This window comes from Rhinatrema bivittatum, chromosome 4, assembly GCF_901001135.1.
Source record: "Rhinatrema bivittatum chromosome 4, aRhiBiv1.1, whole genome shotgun sequence".
Classification (NCBI taxonomy): domain Eukaryota; kingdom Metazoa; phylum Chordata; class Amphibia; order Gymnophiona; family Rhinatrematidae; genus Rhinatrema; species Rhinatrema bivittatum.
The window spans coordinates 23,815,991-23,837,147 of NC_042618.1; the positions used below are offsets into that span (position 1 = coordinate 23,815,991).

At 45.7% G+C, this 21,157-nt stretch overlaps 1 protein-coding gene across 5 annotated transcripts in view; it reads right to left on the bottom strand.

Moving 5' to 3' along the window:
• The window catches only part of ASB2 (ankyrin repeat and SOCS box containing 2), a 67,984-nt gene that overhangs the window by 35,541 nt on the left and 11,286 nt on the right, over positions 1-21,157 (bottom strand). For all 5 annotated transcript variants that reach the window (XM_029597858.1, XM_029597862.1, XM_029597859.1 and 2 more), the window contains exons 5-6: positions 11,510-11,676; positions 2,743-2,898 (exon numbers count right to left, since the gene is read on the bottom strand). In XM_029597858.1, the coding sequence (XP_029453718.1) occupies positions 2,743-2,898; positions 11,510-11,676 (323 nt within the window). The remainder of the gene's footprint in view (positions 1-2,742; positions 2,899-11,509; positions 11,677-21,157) is intronic.

Genomic DNA, 21,157 nt, shown 5'->3' on the forward strand with positions numbered 1-21,157 from the left:
TCTGTGCTTAGTGATTTTCGAAAACCATATTGTGCAGGGGAGAGAATGTTGTGCTCCTCGAGATAATCGGAGAGTTGTTTATTTACGGCTTTTTCCATCAATTTGGAGATCAGGGGCAGGTTTGCAATGGGTCTGAAGTTAGCTGGGTCCGTTAGTGATGCATTTGGTTTTTTCAGTAGGGGTTTGATGATTGCAAGTTTTAGTTGGTTAGGAACTGTGCCCATGGCCAAAGAGGTGTTGATGATTTCTGCAATAGGTTTTGCGACGGTGCTAGGGATGGCGGTGAGCAGATTAGTAGGGAGTGGGTCCGATGGATGTGCAGATGGTTTAATTTTTTAAAGTAAATTTTCAATCTCCATGGCGGATGTGGGCTCGAATGACTCTAGTCTAGAATTCAGAGTGGGTTGGTATGTGCTATGAGGTATTGGTAGAGTTTGATGGGTTGTGAGGGAGCTAGTAAGGTTTGAGATTTTTGTTTTGAAGTAGGTGGCTAATTCGTTGGCCTTGCTGAGCGCTAGTTGGTCTGGAATGGATGGTGGTGTCGGTTTGGTGAGAGATGATACGTAAGAGAATAACGCTTTAGAGTCGAAGATGAAGTTATGAATTCTTTTTGCATAGAAGTCCTTTTTTGTTTTGTGTATGGCGTTTCTGTAGGTGTTAAGGGTGGCTTTGTAGTCCAGTCTGGATGTGGGTGTAGGGTTGTTTCTCCAGCTTTGTTCTTTGTTTCGTAATTTTTGTTTTAGGGCTTTGAGTTCCGGGGTGAACCATGGTTTTCTGTTGTCTCGTGCCGATTGGATTACTTTTGAGGAGGTTGGGCAGAGTTGATCCGGTATTTTGTTCGTGAGTTTGATCCATGAGGTGGTGGCTGTGTTGGCGTCTGAGAGGTCTATTTGTTTGAGATCTTTGGAGCAGTGTTCTGTGAGTAACTCCAGAGAGCATGGTTTCCTGAAATGAATGGTGGTTTTGGAGATGTTTGGAGGTGGTGAGTTTTTCATTTTGAGGGTTGTGTCTATGATCTGGTGGTCTGACCAGGGGATTGGTGTGCAGGTGGGATTGGTATGGATGGACCAGCTATCGTTGATAAATATGAGGTCTAATGTATGACCTGCTTTGTGGGTGGGCCAGCTGATTATTTGTGAGAATCCAAGGTGACTGAGGGAGGAAAGGAAGGTTTCGCAGTTAATAGATTGAGGGATGGAGTCCACGTGAATGTTGAAGTCTCCCAGTATGATGGTATAACGCCTTGGGAGCCGTGATGAAACTGGAAATTCTAACAGGAAAAATTAGGGGTAATTATGAGTGGGTGAAAGATCCGCCAGTCCCAGTGTGGAGATTTCTTTCTACTAATTGTTAAAAATGCCATGTTCTTGTGTATGTAGTAGATCTGCCTCTCACAGATGTATTGGGTTTGAATGACAGATGGAGGAAAATTGGTTTGGGATGGGGTGGGAGATGGGGGGAGGAAAGAGAGAGGGGGAAGGGGGTAGGTTTTGGGGTTGGAAGGGATTTTGGCCTGATGTTGAAAGAGTTGCACTTGCATGCTGAATGTTGATGCACATAGATTGCATGCTGTGTTGTTTGTTGTTATATAAACCTAATAAAAAGTAAGTTTTAAAAAACAAATGTGACCCATTTGGACAATGCAAAGCCGCACGTGCTATCGCTTTACCCAGATTTAACCCTGCCTCCGATACCATCTCTTTTTGCCCGGCTAGCAGTGTGCGCGTCGCTGATCCCTACACCAGGGCGTCCCAAATCTTTAGCCAGTGTGACCCCATTTTAGCACTAGAAAATTCTCGTGACCCCCCCCCCCCCCAAGGATGAGCAAACTAAATTAGGAGGTGTGTGGTCCTCTTTCAACCAACTCTTTACTCTCACTATTCCTGCACTCCAACCGATCCCCTCTTTCAACCTCCACCCTCTCCAAGTCCTTCTTGAAATTTTCGGGAAAAGTGAGTGCGCAGGTTTTCGCACGTGTGATTGTGCACGGGGGGAATAATTCTCAAAGCAGACTTATGCCCCTTAAATCTACTTTGAAAACTGGTGTAACGTGTGCAGACATTTGTTGACTTTTTTCATTGTGATGTTACACAATTTCCACCTTAAACTTCAAGGAGCCTGTTCAACTTTGCCAGTGCACAAAGTAGGATAATTTGTAAAACTTCCTGAGGTGCATAGTGCTAAAACATAGTGCTACAGCAATTGTCTATTTATATGCATCTATTTCCATTTCTAACAGGTTTAATCCTCCTGCTGTGGCCAGGATTGTTGCGTCATTGTGACCCCAATGGGGATGGGGGGGGGGGGGGGGATAACCTGCCTTGGTACCAGTTCTCAATCTCAACCAGAAGGCCTGGAAGAGACCGCCCTCGGCTACTGGTTCAGAGCTTATCGCTTAGCCAAAAGGCCCAGAACTGTATTTTGGCCCAAAAACTCGAAGCCGTTCAATTTCATTTTGAATGAAAGGGATCGGGTCTGTAATGCAGGGCCTTGCTCTGGGCGCCATGCGCACTGTTGCCCTTTCACCCCTTGCTCAGCCTATAAGGGAGCTGTGGCGTGATGACATACAGTGCCCCGATAGGCTGAACAGGCAGCTATGCCTGATGGTACAGTCCCAGGGTGCATTTCTGCTGGGCTCCCTTCAGTGCTCCTTTCACTTCCAGGATGTCTGAAGTTTCATAACCGCCCTTCGTGTCTATCTGCACCTCAAAAAAAGGAATTCCAACAAAGAGTCTACTTCACCTTTATACAGGGGAGTCTCCCTGGACTTGTTTGCGATGTCAGGCTCGGCACTGCAGTGTAGCAGGTAAGTCAAACAATCGATATGCCCCCGAACGGTCGCCAGGTATAGGGCGGTCTCCTCCTGAAGTGTTCGCCGATCGATCGTCGACGGGTAGGCTGTTGAAAACACCAGTAGAAACGTTTTACTCAAAATGGCCAGGAACGTGCAGGATAGAAACATGGAGTGTGACGGCAGAGAGAGAGAGGACCATCTGCTCTGCCCGAGCTAGAAACTCTGCAAGTTCTGGCAGATCTCAGGAGTTCTGCAAATGTCGGGAAGAAACCCCACCGCCTACAATCATCAAAGCACCAAAGGCAAGACCCACGAACTGCCCAGTAAACATCATGGCAAAAGTGGCGAAAGAAATATTAAGGAAAAACAAAGAATGCGGTCATGTCCCTTCTTCCAAATCCCAAAGAGTTGCATTGAAATGCTTTTATTTCAGGATTTCGACAGCGTCTTACACCCAGGCACTTGTTATAATTGCAGATTGAGAGGAGAAGTGGCCAGTGGTTAGAGCAATGGGCTGCAAACCATGGTTCAAATGCACAGACGCTCCTTGTGACCTTGGGCAAATCACTAAAGCACATTAAAACCGCAAGGACACACAGGAAAGCTAACACAATGACCGTTTACTAAAAAGGAACATTTACACACAGTATGAGGATTTCGGTTGGTACGGAAAAGAAATAGTGTTTTGACGCTGCCCTGACCTCGTTCATGTTTCTGGTGCATCCAGGCACACCATAGGGCACTCTCCTACGGCAGAGAGAGAATGATCTTAAAGGTCTTCCTCGTTTCTTCTACAGTAAATGACCAACCTCGAGGATTTTGCCTGTGCCTGAAGTGAAACATTTTTCTCTTATGCTGTGCCACCCGACTTCAACTTAGAACAGGCAGTTCAAGAAACAGGCTTGCCTGTTCTAAGTTGAAGTCGGGTGGCACAACATAAAACTATTACAGTTTATTTTTAATCACGACCACCAGAAACCTTATTGGTTCCGAGTTCAAGTCTAAATATTTTGAAGTTGCAGTTGAAGTTCAAATGCTTTGAAGTTCACCAGAAACCTCATCGGTTCCGAGTTCAAGTTTAAATACTTTGAAGTTGCAGTTGAAGTTCAAATACATTGAAGTTTCAGTGCAACTAATATCTTTGAGGTTGCACACTTCAAGGCAACAAAGAATTTTTTAAGAAAAATCAGAAAAATATATGGGAAGATTATAGACCGGTGATTGTACCAACTCAGCTTAAAACCTCTGCTTATTGTCAGAATTATATGCCGGTGCTGAGGTCTAATCTTCTCTTTCATAAAAATAATTGATAAAATGGAAAAATAATAAAATTGTCAAATAAAATATATGATTAATTTTTTTTTTTTTAGTAATAGCAGAATAAAGCAAGATATTTTAATTGCAAATAGCAACTTCGAAATTACAAGGCTCATTGTGGTGCCTTCACAAGGAACATTAACTAGTGGATTTTTTTGGCTTGTTAAATGTATACTAGTTAAATCTCTTATATATTTTTTTACATTTATAGTGACAGAAGCATTTTTGCTACAAAACCTAAAACCTCTTAGCAAAACCACACTAGAAATTTTCTTTTTTTTTTTAATAATAACTTGCTATTGAGAAGGGCACTGAAGACAGAAATATACAAATAACACCAGACCATCAAAACTATATCTAAACAGCATAAGTACAACTTGGGAAAAGCCACCGCTCATCCCTGGGAGTAAGCAATGAGGCACTAGAACTGCTCGTTGGGATCTGCAGGGGACTTCCTAAACAATCCAGACTGAGCACTGTTGGAGACAGGACGCTGGGCTTGATGGTCTGATCCAGCATGGCAGACCTTTATGTAGGATGCTGGACTTGATGGTCTGATCCAGCATGGCACACCTTTATGTTTTCACGTTCTTAAGCTGTTGCACATTAGCATCCCTATCCACAAAGGTGAGTTACACATTAACACAGGCAAATGTGCTTTATTTGCCCCCCTACTCCAATTATTTCTAATGAGGCCTACTCACTAATAACGCACATTATCTCGCATTAACGCCAATGCACCTTTGTGGACAGAGCTGTCAATATTGGTTCACAGATCACCTGTCCATCATAATCTTTTCCAACGACCATGTCTACCTCTCGGGCACGCACTGGCCGTTCTTTCTGTCTGGATTTCCATAAAACTCTTCATTCACACCAAGCATCCACCTGGCACAATAACAAGCACATCTATGGCTAAATATCTGAAAAATCAACAAATGAATCATCCATGTACACAACTGAATTTGAGAGCATCATCAAAAGTTCTATTGACTTCAGTAGGTAAATTATTAATAGGGCCTCTCCAAATTCTATGTCACATGTCCAGACGAGACCATACCAACAACTATTCTCTTTGTATAATATTGAACATTAATTCTTTCCGTAGCCCCAGGTCATTGGCTCCTCAGCAATCCTCCTAATCAGGATATAGCTTCTGGCTGCTAAAAGTGAAAGAACCACATATTATCTCCTCTTACTATTCCTGTTTAACTCCCAGCAATGCTTTAACTCTGTCTAGTGAACATAAGAACATAAGAAATTGCCATGCTGGGTCAGACCAAGGGTCCATCAAGCCCAGCATCCTGTTTCCAACAGAGGCCAAACCAGGCCACAAGAACCTGGCAAGTACCCAAACACTAAGAATATCCCTTGTCACTGATGCAGTTAATAGCAGTGGTTATTCCCTAAGTAAATTTCATTAATAGCCTTAATGGACTTCTCCTCCAAGAACTTATCCAAACTTTTTTTGAACCCAGCTACACTAACTGCACTAAACACATCCTCTGGCAACAAATTCCAGAGTTTAATTGTGCGTTGAGTGAAAAAGAATTTTCTCTGATTAGTCTTAAATGTGCTACTTCCTAACTTCATGGAGTGCCCCCTAGTCCTTCTATTATTCGAAAGTGTAAATAACCGATTCACATCCACTCGTTCAAGACCTCTCAGGATCTTAAAGACCTCTATCATGTCCCCCCTCAGCCGTCTCTTCTTCAAGCTGAACCTCTTCAGCCTTTCTTCATAGGGGAGCTGTTCCATCCCCTTTATCATTTTGGTTGCCCTTCTCTGTACCTTCTCCATCGCAACTATATCTTTTTTGAGATGCGGCGACCAGAATTGTACACAGTATTCCAGGTGAGGTCTCACCATGGAGCGATATAGAGGCATTATGACATTTTCCGTTTTATTAACCATTCCCTTCCTAATAATTCCTAACATTCTGTTTGCTTTTTTGACTGCTGCAGCACACTGAGCCGACGATTTTAAAGTATTATCCACTATGATACCTAGATCTTTTTCCTGGGTGGTAGCTCCTAATATGAAACCTATCATCGTGTAACTACAGCAAGGGTTATTTTTCCCTATATGCAACACCTTGCACTTGTCCACATTAAATTTCATCTGCTATTTGGATGCCCAATCTTCCAGTCTTGCAAGGTCTTCCTGTAATGTATCACAATCCGCTTGTGATTTAACTACTCTGAATAATTTTGTATCATCTGCAAATTTGATAACCTCACTCATCGTATTCCTTTCCAGATCATTTATATATATATTGAAAAGCACCGGTCCAAGTACAGATCCCTGAGGCACTCCACTGTTTACCCTTTTCCACTGAGAAGTAGTAAAAGCAATGAATGAATTTGCCCACAGATGAGATACATGGGAAACATTTATCGGATTGAACAAAACTCAACTTGAAAACAGTACACATCAAAGTAAGCGACGTGTAAAATTTTTAAATTTGCATTTCTTTGAGATATGCGTTTTTAAGAGTTTGGTATGCTTGACGGAAGAACCCAGATAAGCCTTCTGAGGATGCCTGACCTTTTCAAGGTGTCAGATTAGAATTTTGCATTAGAGTCCAAAATCATCTCGTCCACAGAACTGCAATAAAATTGCATCACGGCTGACCAGGTGGCTGGGTGGCACTGCCAGGCGGAAGATCCCCTGCTTGATCTTTCACTCCCCGGATCAACTGAAGCTGGGGATGCTATGGAGACAGCACTGATAGCCCCTGGCAGGGGGGTGGTCATTATGCAAGGATGGCACTTAGTGGCCAGATTCAGTGCCTGTGATTGTAGCAGGGTTTCAGAAAGGAGCCCTGGCACATGGTTCTCAGCTCAGGACTGTCACTTCAATGACCAGACCAGAGGTAGGTGTCTCTAGCTTGTAAATATGCCAAGAAATGAGTCAGGGCTAGGTGGAATAGATCTTAAATGTATGCAAAGGAAAACCCATAGTGCTATACATTGACCAATTCAGAAAAACCCAAAATTCTCCATTCCTGGCTGGAAGATAGGGGTGTCAGAAAGGGTTAACATTAACGATGTAGTCACACTGAGACCCTACTCTTCTGTTTCCTCAAAAATCGCCAAGCCTGCACACCCAGGCACATCAATTTAAATAAATATATACATAAAACCTATCTTTTCCTGTTCTCGGGCAAGACACCCTATTGCGGCTTGTGTTTTATTAGATGGAGGGTAAAGGTGAGGAATCCCCATTTACTTAATTCCAGATTAACAAATGTGTTCTTCTGGTTCCTACCTTAAAAATAAAACTTGCTGGACAGACCAGAGAGTCTATTTTGGTCTTTATCTGCCATCATTTACTATGTTACTGTTGCACCTGTGTGACGGTTGTGGACCCTTGGCCTAGATTGGTATTGACGCTACCCATGAGGGTTGAGCCCCCACGGGTCACCAGCGCTAGGAGGCGAGACCTGAGGCGAGCAGGGCCCAGCTGGAGCTTCACCACTACCAGCCCTCGTCCCCTGTAGGTTGAGCCCTTGGGTACCGGGGCTGTCTGGTCTTAGGTGGGGCCCTTGCGGAGATGCTGGTAGGTAGGGTGAGGTCCGAGTTAGAGGACCGAGGCGGGTGAGTAGCAGATGAGAAGACTTCCAGTCGGAAGGTCAGGGCAGGCGGTGAGCAGGCAAAGTGATATCCAGTCCGATAGTTGGGGCAGGTGGCGAGCAGGTGTAGTGATGTCCAATCTGGAGGAAAAGGCAGGCGGTGAGCAGATGAAGTGATGTCCAGTCCAAAGGTCAAGCCAGGGAGATCTGTCTGAAGGGAAGCAGGGAGAGAGGTCCGGAACAGGCGGAGGAAGGGAGGAACAGGTACGGGACGGTGGAGGCAGGAACCGGAAAGCAAGAGCAGGAACAGGAGCAGAAGCAGGAACAGAGGCACAGCGAAGAACACACCAGGAACGTGAGAAGACTCGTTGCCAAGTCGTGGGAGAGCGCCTGCAACGTGGCTTTAAAGGGCAAGGCCCTGACGTAACAGGAAGGGGCCAGCGGCATTTTCCTGCCACGGGCCTTTTAAATCCTTGCTGAAGGTGTGCACACGTGCCTAAGTGGAGAGTCGGTTGGGGATGGTGCCAGCGGCGTCCTGCAAGCCGGAAGGCCTGTGCCAGTGCCCGCAGCAAGGGAGGCCCTTCGACCTCGGGGAACGGCGCCGCGGTCCATGAATATAACAGTACCCCCCCAGGTCCCCCTCCAGGAGGCTTTGGCTTCTTGGGATGAGAAGCATGGAATCGTTGAAGTAGGCTTTTATCCAAGATGTTGGTGGCGGGTTCCCAGGAGTTCTCTTCTTGGCCAAATCCCTCCCAAGCGAGAAAATAGTCCCATCTCCAACCTCGTTTCCTTAGGTCCAACATGTCGCGAACTTGGTAGGTTGCATCGTTGTCTGAGGCTACTGGTTGTGGTTCAGGAGGCTTCTTCGTGGGCCAGGAGAGGACCAAAGGTTTCAGGAGCAAGATGTGAAAGGAATTATAGATCCTCAATGATGGGGGAAGGCGGAGCTGAAAGGTGACAAGACCCAAGCGTCGGAGGATCGGGAATGGCCCAATATATCGAGGAGCTAGGCGCATGGAAGGAAGTTTAAGACATATATATTGGGTGCTGAGCCAGACGTGGACGAGCCTCTTCGACATATCATAGACCCAGCCTGGATCATCCTCTAAGTGAATTCCACCGCTCCTCTGGGGAAAAGAGTCGTTCCTCGCCGGCTCCAGAACACTGTCTAGACCAGTCCCCCAGGCTTGAACTGGGGGACTGGTCTTCGATGGGCATCCCCGGTCCTCTTGGCTCTCTGACTGGCTTCTTGGAGGAGTCGTTGGGTTTTCTTCCAGAGGAGGTGTAGCTCTTAGGCCTTCAGCTGGGCTGCAGGAGATTGTACAGTCAGCTGTACCGGTAGTGGAGGCGAGCAGGCGAAGTGATATCCAATCCAATGGTCGGGGCAGGCGGCGAGCAGGCATAGTGATGTCCAATCTGGAGGTCGGGGCAGGCAGCTAGCAGGCAAAGTGATGTCCAGTCCAAAGGTCAAGCCAGGGAGATCCATCCAAAGGGAAGCAGGGAGAGAGGTCCGGAACAGGCAGAGGAAGGCAGGAACAGGTACGGGGCGGGGGAGGCAGGAATCGGAAGGCAAGAGCAGGAACAGGAGCAGAAGCAGGAACAGAGGCACAGCAAAGAACACACCAGGAACGTGAGAAGACTCGTTGCCAAGTCGTGGGAGAGACGCCTGGGTCTGGCTTTAAAGGGCAGGGCCCTGATGTAGCAGGAAGGGGCCGGCGGCATTTTCCTGCCGTGGGCCCTTTAAATCCTCGCTGAAGGCACACGCGCGTGCGCCCAAGTGGAGAGTCGGCTGGGGGCGGTGCCGGCGGCATCCTGCAAGCGAGGGAGGCCTTCCGGCCTTGGGGAACGGCACCGTGGGCCGTGAATATAACAGTTATTATGTCACTTTGTCACGTGATTGAGCCAATCTGCCCAAAAATTTCAAATGGCAAGCTATATTGTAAATTCTAAAGTCACCTAAGATTTTGGGATGTCACAATTTGTGTAACCCAATAACATGCAGTTTCTTCCCTTTCCATTAGAAAACAGATTTTTTTATTTAACAAATTAACGTCTTCCTTTTTTATCCAGCAGGAAATCATTTGAAGCACATATAACAGCCTCGGACGCAACAACATATGCCAGTTTTGCCTTTTGGCTGCCCTGGGGAGCTAAAATGTTACGCGTAAGTTTGCTACCCAGCTCACTTGCATGGGCGGAAACTTGGAACACAAAACAGGCCACTACCGAGCTGGAAATCCCATGGGCTAGTTCTTTCCTGCGTGAAAACACAAGAGCTCAGTATTCACAGGCCTTGTCCATGTAACTTTTGGAGTTATCCAGAGAAAGCCTGAGATTTCAATATTTCCCCCAGGCAACTTCTTATACCCAGGGGCAAAGAAGCACTGCTGGGGGCATTCCTGGGGTGCATTTTTTGTGTTGTCCAGGCAGCGCTGATACTCAAGCGTAACCTGGACAACGTTAACTGGATAAGTCTGGCCGAAAGAAAATACCCATCCTTAGTCTGAATATATTCATCAGAACACTTATCTGGGGAAGTTTTTATTTATCGCATTTCCGGCCTGCAAAGACATCGTTTGTAGGGAGCATGGTCACTGTGGCACGAGCATCGGGCAGCCAGCAACAGGAGTGTCCTGGTATTGCTGAATTGCAGATTAATGTGAAAACTGGTGGGGAAACTGAGGTGAAATCATGACAAATGTTTTATTCAGATTCCCCCTCCCCAACTATTTTAACATTTCATTATCTGTAAAAACATAGTGGCGGATTTTAAAAGCCCTGCTCGCGTAAATCCGCCCGGATTTATGCGAGCAGGGCCTTGCGCGCCGGTGCGCCTATGTTCCATAGGCCTACCGGCGTGCGCAGAGCCCCGGGACTTGCGTAAGTCCCGGGGTTTTTCGAGGGGGGCGTGTCGGATCGGCGCGGCGTTTTGGGGGCGGGACGCGGTGTTTCGGGGGCGGGCCCGGGGGCGTGGCCGCGCCCTCCGGAACCGCCCCCAGGTCGCGTCCCGGTGCGCTAGCGACCCGCTGGCGCGCGGGGATTTACTTCTCCCTCCGGGAGGCGTAAATCCCCCGACAAAGGTAGGGGGGGGTCTAGATAGGGCCGGGGGGGTGGGTTAGATAGAGGAAGGGAGGGGAAGGTGAGGGGAGGGCGAAAGCGAGTTCCCTCCTAGGCTGCTCCAATTTCGGAGCGGCCTTGGAGGGAATGGCGGCAGGCTGCGCGGCTCGGCGCGCGCCGGCTACACAACATCGGCAGCCTTGCGCGCGCCGATCCTGGATTTTAGCTGATACGCGCGGCTACGCGCGTATCTACTAAAATCAAGCGTACTTTTGTTGGCGCCTGGTGCGCCAACAAAAGTACACGAAGGCGCATTTTCTTAAAATCTACCCCATAATATGGAATTGCTATTAAGCGTTATTTAATGTTTTATCTTTTTTTCCTAGGTATGGTTTATTTATTTAAAAACGTTTCTATACCGCCTAGCCAAATTTCCATATATAGATAGATAGATAGATAGATAGATAGATAGATAGATAGATAGATAGATGGAGATATACACTCATACACACACACACACACACACAATACAGGTATAGCAATTTTACACAATGCCAACTAATTTTTGCGAATTATAAAAATCACAGTAATTGCATAGGTAGTGCAGGAAAACCAGTGTGAGGACTGAGAGATGCAAACAACAGAACGTGTGAACGTGCTCTTTCCAGTGGTTGAACGAGCAGGTACAGCCCGATTCGTGTTGGTGTTTTCTTTCTCTCTGCATTCTTTATGCTCTGCAGATAATTCTCGCCGGTCGCTTAACTAACCTTTCAGCAGTAGCTTTAAGCATTCCAGTTGCCCATAATACGAGGCATCGTGCAAAGGCAGCCACCCTTCTTTGCTGGGCTCCGAAAGGTTTATCCCTGATTTGATCATGTCGGTTAGTGTTTTGTCATCTCCATTCTTAATCGCCGTCACTATCGGATCTTGTTCTCTGTGAAATATATCACGTATTAAGTGTTTATAGAGCGCTAGCCAAAAAAAAAAAAAAGGATCTGAAAATGACTCAAAGGACCAACAGGAAAACCACCAGTGACTTCAGATCAGTCCCTGAGCTTGCGTCTTTCACTTAGCATGGAAAACACTTTTAATAACAAAATTGTTTGGGGGGAAAAAATAAAGTTCTCTTAGTTAGTAACACAGTATTAGTACATGATGACAGAAAAAGATAAACCAACCCCTCCAGTCTATGCAATTATTCTCATTCATACCACCAAGGATATATCCTATTTGCCAGTCATACAGCCTGTCTACATGTAGAAGATCATTTCTTATCCAAAATAGTATTTCTCAACTTCCTCCTGTACCCCAGCACCTTGGGTAGACGGAACATACGAGATCCCCTGTTTAGTTCACACGCAGCACACCTTCCTTCCCATAAGGCTTTCTTATTATTTAAATGCCAAAAACATCTGGACTTCTACATCCCCTCGCTGCTACCAGCCCAGCCATACTCTGAGGGAGTGCTCAGTGCTGATAGCAGAGGTGGCATCTGCTGGTGGGTGAGTAGATTTGTCAGAATTGATTTGCTAGGAAAAGTGTGGGTTTGAAGCTTGCAGAATAAATAAAGGGTTAAATTATTAATATGTGTGTGTGTGTACAGAGTGTATTAAAGAAAACAGAGAGTTAAGTTTTATTCTGTGTGTCTATAAAATATGTAATACAAAATTGAGAGTTAAACATATTTTGTGTGTTTATAAAGTGTACTAAAGTGTACTAAGGAAAATTCTGTGTGTGTTAAAAGCTTGTAAAAGTCAATTCTTTTACTGTGGGAAAGTGTGAGAGCCATTTCCTGAAGAAATAATCAGGGGTGTTTGATTTGAAAAGGTATTAAATAGTTAAATATATGGTCTTTGATATTTCATAATGTTTATACTGAGTTACCATCCGGGTTATAACTACTCCAATAATGTGCTTTGGTAACATTCTCCCAAGCTAGGACTGACACTGTTTGTTCTGTGTTTGTTTTAAATTGCATTTGTTTTTAAGTGTGTCTACTGTCTTAGTTTTATATAATCGTTGATTATATAATTTGCTTTTTATCTGCCTAGATTTTGGGATATCACAAAAACAAACCCACACTCCAACAACTATTTACCCCTTTTTTAATTTATATATATATATATATATATTAAATAGTTTTATGATCTTTTTAATCACTCACAAGTGATAATTTAATAATTTCAAAATGTTTTGTAGCCACGTTTTTCACACTCACTTAAGAGCCTCAAAGAGACTTCTAAACAAAAATTTAAAAGGTGTAAGGTGATGCTTCATAAATTTTCAGGGCACCATCCAGGTGTACTGTACTTAATCTTTATTTAATCATGAGCACCGCCGTCCACCTCATAGTCCTTTTATTTATTTTTTCAAAAAATGTTCACTTGTCATTTTGTACTTGTTCAAAAAAACTCCTCATCCGAAAGTGTGAAAAACACAACAACAGGAAGGCACAGTTCACCAAAACCACATTTCAAAAAAAGGAGAAAAAAGTTTTAAAATGTCACTGAGCTTCAATGTGAAATTCCAGTGTGTCCATTGGCATAAAATGTATGAAGCATCACCTTACACCTTTTAAATTTTTGTTTAGAAGTCTCTTTGAGACTCTTAAGTGAGTGTGAAAAACGTGGCTACAAAACATTTTGAAATTATTAAATTATCACTTGTGAGTGATTAAAAAGATCATAAAAATATTATATATATATATATATATATATATATATATATATATATATATATAAATTAAAAAAAGGGGTAAATAGTTGTTGGAGTGTGGGTTTGTTTTTGTGATTTTACTAGGATTACCCCCACTTTGTGTGGAGTGGGAGTTTTTTGGTGTTAGATTTTGGGATAGGCAGGATATACATTTTGTAAATAAATACCTATTAACTGCAAATATTGTTAGAGAAAGAAATGGAGAATATCTGACAGTGTCACTCTGTCAAACTACTTGCAGGGTCAATCAAAGGAGTTTTGGTTTTTTTTACATAATCGCCTTAGAAGCACAGATATATAGGGAGGCAAGAACTGAGTAACTCTCAGTCCTAAGGGAATGCTGATAGCAGAAGCTGCATCTGCTGGTGGGTGAGCAGGACTTGATTAGCCTACTGTTTGGACCACAACGTAGACTGTGGACCCTTGGCCTGAGTTGGTGTTGATGCTACCTGAGAGGGGAACCCCCAGCAGGTCATCAACGTCAGGAGACGAGGCCAGAGGAAAACAGGGGCCAGCTAGAGCTTCGCCGCTACCAGCCTGTGTTCCCCGCAAGTTGAGCCCTTGGGTACCGGGGCCGGCTGGTCTTAGGTGGGCCCCTGTGGAGATGCTCTGGAGTATGGTCAGTGTGTCCAAGGGTCAGAGGCAGGTGGCCAGCAGGCAGGGGGAAGTCCAGTCTGAGGTCCAAGGGCAGGTGGCTAGCAGGTGAAGTGAGATCCAGTCCGAAGTCTAAAGGCAGGTGGTGAGCAGGCAGGGTGAAGGCCAGTCTGAGGGTCAGAAGCCAGAGAGATCCGTCCGAGGAGAGAAGGCATGAGAGGCAAGGAACGGGAACAGGACTCAGGAACTAGAACAGGAGTCAGAACTGGAACAGAAGTACTTTGAGGAAGCAGCGCAGGATCCCAAGAGGAAGCAATACAGGAGACTCTTTGCCAAGCCATCTAGTTTCAGCCCGGAGGAACCTTAAATAGGCCCGGGTTGATGATGTCATCCTCCAGGGCTGGCCTAGGTTTCTCACCGTTGGCCCTTTAAATCATAGCCGGAGCCCCGAGCACACGCGTAGGGGAACCCCGGGTGGGGCCGGAAGTCAGCGGCGTTCCATGCGCCGGCGAGGCCGGGGAGGCCCTGGGGTCAGAGAGAGGAAGCGGAGCCAAACAGGGAAGACAGGCCGCTGCAGCCAAGTGCCCGGGAACCAGCGGCACGGCAGGGAGGCGCCGAAGAGCAGGAGGAGCCGGCCTAGGGGTTCCGCGGTCGGTGAGTGCAGCACCTACTGGGGGATATGTGCCTCCAAAGCTTGCAAAAGAAATAGAGGGTTAACCTTTATTCTGTGTGTGTGTGTGTGTGTGTGTGTGTGTGTATAAAATGTGTTAAGGAAAACAGCATATTAAACTTATTCTGCATGTGTAGAAACTGTGTTAAGGAAAATAGAGGGTTACACTTATCCCATGTGTGTTAAGATCTTGCAAAATTCAATTACTTTGTTGTGGGAAGGTGTGAGAAATATTTCAGGGAAGCATAATCAGCAGTAATTTGATTGACGAGCATGGCAGTGCTGGTGCACAAAACTGAAGTAAGCAGGTTGGTATCTGGTGCCTTCAAACTCTGGCGTCCTAGGCAGCTGCCTATGTTATCTATGCTTGAATCTGGGCCTGGTTCTAGAACTTCTTTACCATTAGAAAAGGTTTACCTCTTGTGCGTTGTTAATATGTTTAGGGTATTTGAATACCTCTACCATACCTCCCCTGTCTCTCCTGTTCTCTATAGGATATTTAGGTCATTAATCTCATCTCAAGGACCTAAATATGTATACTCTAGAACCGAAGACAGACAGAAGAGGATTCCCCTGCAAGCACACTCTATACACAGAATGAGAGTGTATGAAACATTTAGTTGGTTTGGTGATCCAACAAGGTGAACATTTTCAAATGCTTTAGAATATTAGGACTTATCACTAAACAAAGGTCATTTCTACCTTCTATTTCACATTCTATGTCAGTTGTGGCACAAACTCACTGTTATATTCTTGTTTGATTTTTCTGCTTTATTAATTATCAGCTGAAGTTAGTGCTGACAGTGTAAGCAGACTATGCATGTAATTGCTTAAGGCCTCAAGCAGCTTACGGATGATGTTGGACTCACTTCTATTAATATTGCTCCTTCATTCCCCTCCTTTACCCCTCCCCCTCCCCTGCGGGCCAGCATTGCTACTGCTCTTTATTTATAGCTGGAAGTGCTAATCTGAGAAAGCAGAATGCAGGATGGTGCACTTAGGGAAATGTTGCATCTGCACAGTTTTGTTCAGCGAGGTAACCCTGTGTGGTCTGGTAGAGCCCTGGGAATCAGCGTAATTAGTCTAAAAGCCTCTTCATCTGTGCCTTTATTTCACCCCTCACCCCTCTCCCCCCTCCAGCCCTGCTTTTCAGCATCAGATTATATCCAGCCATGCGAGTGCTCGCTTGTTTATTACTGCACCTCTATTATTATCCCTTTGCCCCGGAAAATGTGCACAAGCCAATGCTTCTGCTCAGGAGCCACCAAGGGAACTGTTTTCTGTTTTCTACAGTAATCCTAATACAGTGCGAAATAAAAATATTACATCCTATTTTCTTAAACCCTAAGAGACAATACAAAAGGCGGGCAGGTTAAGAACATTAGAACATAAGAAATTGCCCTGCTGGGTCAGACCAAGGGTCCATCAAGCCCAGCATCCTGTATCCAACAGAGGCCAAACCAGGCCACAAGAACCTGGCAATTATCCAAACACTAAGAAGATCCCATGCTACCGATGCAATTAATAGCAGTGGCTATTCCCTAAGTAAACTTGATTAATAGCCGTTAATGGACTTCTCCTCCAAGAACTTATGCAAACCTTTTTTGAACCCAGCTACACTAACTGCACTAACCACATCCTCTGGCAACAAATTTCAGAGCTTTATTGTGCATTGAGTGAAAAAGAATTTTCTCCGATTAGTCTTAAATGTGCTACTTGCTAACTTCATGGAATGCCCCCTAGTCCTTCTACTATTCGAAAGTGTAAATAACCGAGTCACATCTACTCGTTCAAGACCTCTCATGATCTTAAAGACCTCTATTATATCCCCCCTCAGCCGTCTCTTCTCCAAGCTGAACAGCCCTAACCTCTTCAGCCTTTCCTCATAGGGGAGTTGTTCCATTCCCCTTATTTTGGTTGCCCTTCTCTGTACCTTCTCCATCGCAATTATATCTTTTTTGAGATGCGGCGACCAGAATTGTACACAGTATTCAAGGTGCGGTCTCACCATGGAGCGATATAGAGGCATTATGACATATGTCCATATGTCCAGCACTGCTTCCGCTCTCAAACAGATAGAAATTCCACATGACTGAGGCAAACCCCTTTATAATGGTGCAGGTCTCGAAATGTATTTATTTTATTTTATTATATTTAGGACACGTTGAAACGCCTGAACATTCTAAGCACTGAAATGAGTGAATACCAGGCACCCCTTTCTAAGGGGTAAAAAAGGAGAGGGGATGTCAATCTGATTTATGCACCTAGGGGTCTCTTTTCACACTGTCCATAAGACCGCGCCGGGTTTGGTACCCATTCTGAAAGCGAACTTGCACGCGCACGTCCCCTGCTGAAACCTGCGCGCGGTCTCCTGCTCCCTGCTTTTTGCACGGGTCGAATTTTGCTGGAAAAAAATGCACGAGTAGATTGGAAAATGCGATCTGTGCAAGATCTTTCTCCTCTCCGGACCTAAACACGCTGACCTCCCCCACCCCCTCCCCCCCATTGGGAAGGTTTCCTCCCCGTGCAGATAAAAGCCGCGTTGAGGGTGGGAAATTTTCGGATTAACGCTGAAAAAATACTTTAGATCTGCACAAGCCTCTTGGAAAAACGACCACATTCATTGCTCTGCATTTGTTTTGCAGTGCAATTAGTAAATATTTTGAATACAATGGAGTGAGTACCTTTTAGTGAGAACTTCCTGCAAATTGATCATTTTCTTTTAAGCCTTTTTTTCCAATGTATTTTAATAGAGAAAAGCACAGGTTACAGTGATAGAAAGACCAGGAATGGTCCCTCCCCGTTTGCTTTTTTAACAATATCTTAGCCTCCCCCCGTACGCTACAAAATTCTACAGCTATGCAAACAGCCGAATATCTGGAGGCATTTGAAAGGCTGCAAATTTTTTTTTTTTTTTTTATCATGCTGCAAATTAAAAGTGGAATATAAATCATGTTTTTAAAATGACAAATATTGCAGGCCTGGCTCGGGGATATTTTATGATGCCCCATGGAAGTTTATGCCTGTGCATAATTTTTTGCACCTCTCCAGCTTTCACAGAGTGGAGATCTTAGGGTTGAGGCAGCTTGTGATCGCTCAGGTGCTGAAGCAGCCACGCCCGACTGACCAGTTCAGGGTTTAAGCGCTCCTGCTTGGCTAAAGCAATAACTAAACCCCGCTGGTTCAGCGAAAGGTTTTCCTGAGGGTGCACTGCAGCATACATCGGCTGGGGAAGGGAAAAAAATCTATTAAAAAAAATAATAATATAAACCCTTAAGAGGCGGCCATGTTGGAGAGCTGCTCTAAGCACGCAGATATTTCCAGGTAAAAATAGCGTCCGGCGTGAACAATCACAGGGCCTCGCCTGGCAGATCCCCGTTAAAGGGGAAGCACCTTACAAAAACGCTCCCCCGCCTTACATCGCAGGGTTATTCTGATGACAGAGCAATGGAGGTAAGGACGGGAAGGCGGCCAGCTCGGTTCCCACGGCCTCTCGTGTTTCACACGAGAAGGCGCCCTCCTTTGGCGCTCCTTCAGGGTGGCCGGGGTGGAGCTCATCAGCGCCTTCACTGCCTCTGCCACCCCATCTGCCCCCCTGTCCTGCTGGTGCAATCCCGAGCAAAAAATGCCGGGGCACCAGATCCACTTTCTTTCTTGGTGCTGCGTCTTTGCCGAGTTTATCCAACTTCCCCTTGGCTTCTTGCTGTTCCCCCTTCAGCCTTCCTCTTTCACTCATACACTTAACGAAAGTTGCACGCCTTGGTTTCAGCCTTCCTCTTTCACTCATACGCGTAACGAAAGCTGCACGCCTCGGTTTCAGCCTTCCTCTTTCACTCGTACGCGTAACGAAGGCTGCACGCCTCGGTTTCAGCCTTCCTCTTTCACTCGTACGCGTAACGAAGGCTGCACGCCTCGGTTTCAGCCTTCCTCTTTCACTCGTACGCGTAACGAAGGCTGCACGCCTCGGTTTCAGCCTTCCTCTTTCACTCGTACGCGTAACGAAGGCTGCACGCCTCGGTTTCAGCCTTCCTCTTTCACTCGTACGCGTAACGAAGGCTGCACGCCTCGGTTTCAGCCTTCCTCTTTCACTCGTACGCGTAACAAAAGCTGCGCGCCTCGGTTTCAGCCTTCCTCTTTCACTCGTACGCATAATGAAAGCTGCACTCCTCGGTTTCAGCCTTCCTCTTTCACTCGTACGCGTAACGAAAACTGCACTCCTCGGTTTCAGCCTTCCTCTTTCACTCGTACGTGTAACCAAAGCTGCACTCCTCGATTTCAGCCTTCCTCTTTCACTCGTACGCGTAACGAAAGCTGCACTCCTCGATTTCAGCCTTCCTCTTTCACTCGTACGTGTAACGAAAGCTGCACTCCTCGGTTTCAGCCTTCGGCCGCTCAATGCCCTTCCCGTCTCCCTTTCGTTTCTCCCGCTGGTTTGCCCATCGCCCTCTTCTTTCTTTCCTTCTTCCCTGGTGAAGCACAGTGGTCTCGTTATTAACATTACTTAACAACAATAATAATGCTCACTTTTACAGAGCTGCTAGATGTAAGAATTCCAATTTAATAAGCCCCTTCTCCCAAAGAGGTAACAGGAGAGAAGTGGCTGTGAGTTACACGCCTGACACCAGGACTGGCTGCCATTGCAATATCCCTTGTCATTGCTGTCCAGTTCCTCTGCACTCCCTAAATCCTCTGCTCCTTACAAGAGACAGGAGGAGTGCCGGCTAAGGGTCAGATGTACCAGGCACTCCCCCACGTACACCAAGCGGGAGAAAACCTTCCTTGCACAGGGCCCCTAAATCCACGGGGTTTCAACAGCTTTTTCTATACAGATCGACGTCGTGGTTTTTAGAAAAATGAAAGACCTGGCGTCGGCTGAGGGTCCCACTGTCTTCCAGATCACTCGGTCATGGCTCTGTGGCCTTCTCTTTATTGTTGGCATTTAAAAAAGATCTGTCCAGCAGGGGGGTCTGCAGATGATCTTTTATGCATTTTCACAACTGTTTTACTGTCACCTGCACCCAGTGCAACAAAGAATGATCCCAGTTGTGCCTTTCCTGCTGCCGCTTGTCTGTGTGTAAGCTGCTCCGAGCTGTGTGTAACCTGTACAGTGCTGTGTGCATGTAACAGGGCTATGGAAATGATTAAGTACTAAATAGTAGCAGTAGCCTCAGTGGACAAAGCTAATATGGTAACTGCGGGTGTTTAATAGTCCTGCAGGCAATGTCATTGGGCTTCAAATCCGCAAGTCAGGAAGGTCCTCAGCATTTATTTTCTAACTGAATGCAGTCCTGTTCCCATCAATAAGAAGCATCTTCGCGGCGGCAGATAGAACAAGGGCAAAAACGTCTTGGCTTCCTTCTGTGCTGTAGCAAATCCCTCCAGTTGTCTCCTTATTGCTCATCACAAATGTATCGACTTAGTCCAATAAGAAGCAATTATTCCCATCTTGCCGGTTGACCCTTTGTTTCTACGAATCCAAAATGGGTAGAGTATGAAGTTGAGGTACACGTCTTGCCTTGTTTTTCTCATATTTATTTAATGGCACTTATATCGCTTCTTTGACCGAGCATGGTGCATTTCTGTGCTAAGATCTATTTTATTTTATTGGAGGGAAATACCATGGATGTGCTCCTGCACACGGCCCCTGCTCTGCTCCAAACTCAGCCTGACCCCCCAGATAACTCATGAACTCTCGAACAGTCATCATTACACCTGCTCATCTCTCTTTTAAACATTTATAAACCTAATACGCATTTATTAGTAGGATTTACTCCCCCTTTTCAATACTGCTCCACATGAATCAAGGAAAACATCCTACAGTTTTTGCTTTTAAAGAAATACGCCAGGACAACACAGGAGCGATTCTGGCATGGAAGCAGCATTTTCTCAGCTGACAACTGTTGGGGCCTGCAAAGTGTAAATTAAATGGCAGCTTGCGATTTTAAAGTGAAAGTGCATTTCAGACTGACTCCTGCTCCCCCATCTGAGAAGCACCAGGACCCGTCTGCTGATTGCTGGCATTTACCGTGTTCTGCAGGGAAACTGGAGCCAGCCGACAGCCCTGTCAGACTTCGGGATGAGAGGAGGTTGAGACCCGGTGGTCTTTAGGGAAACGACCCTTCAGGGGACGGGAGTGGGGAGGCAGCTCAGAATCCAGGCAGTAAACTGAGCAGATCAGATTCTACCTCTGAGCAGCGCGTCCACCTCAGCCTCCAAGGGTGGCCAAATAATACCCCATCATGCTCACGGCATTGTTAAAATATATAAAAAATATATATAGTTGCTCACTATTGGGGGGGTGGTTTGTGTTTATTTTTGAAAAGCTGGCTCCTATGCAAAAGGCTTTTAATTAACCTCAGTCGACAATCCGCACTGTGCATTACAAGGCCATGCATTTTTGGTGTTGCTTAACCTTCTAGCCTAAGGGCAATTTATT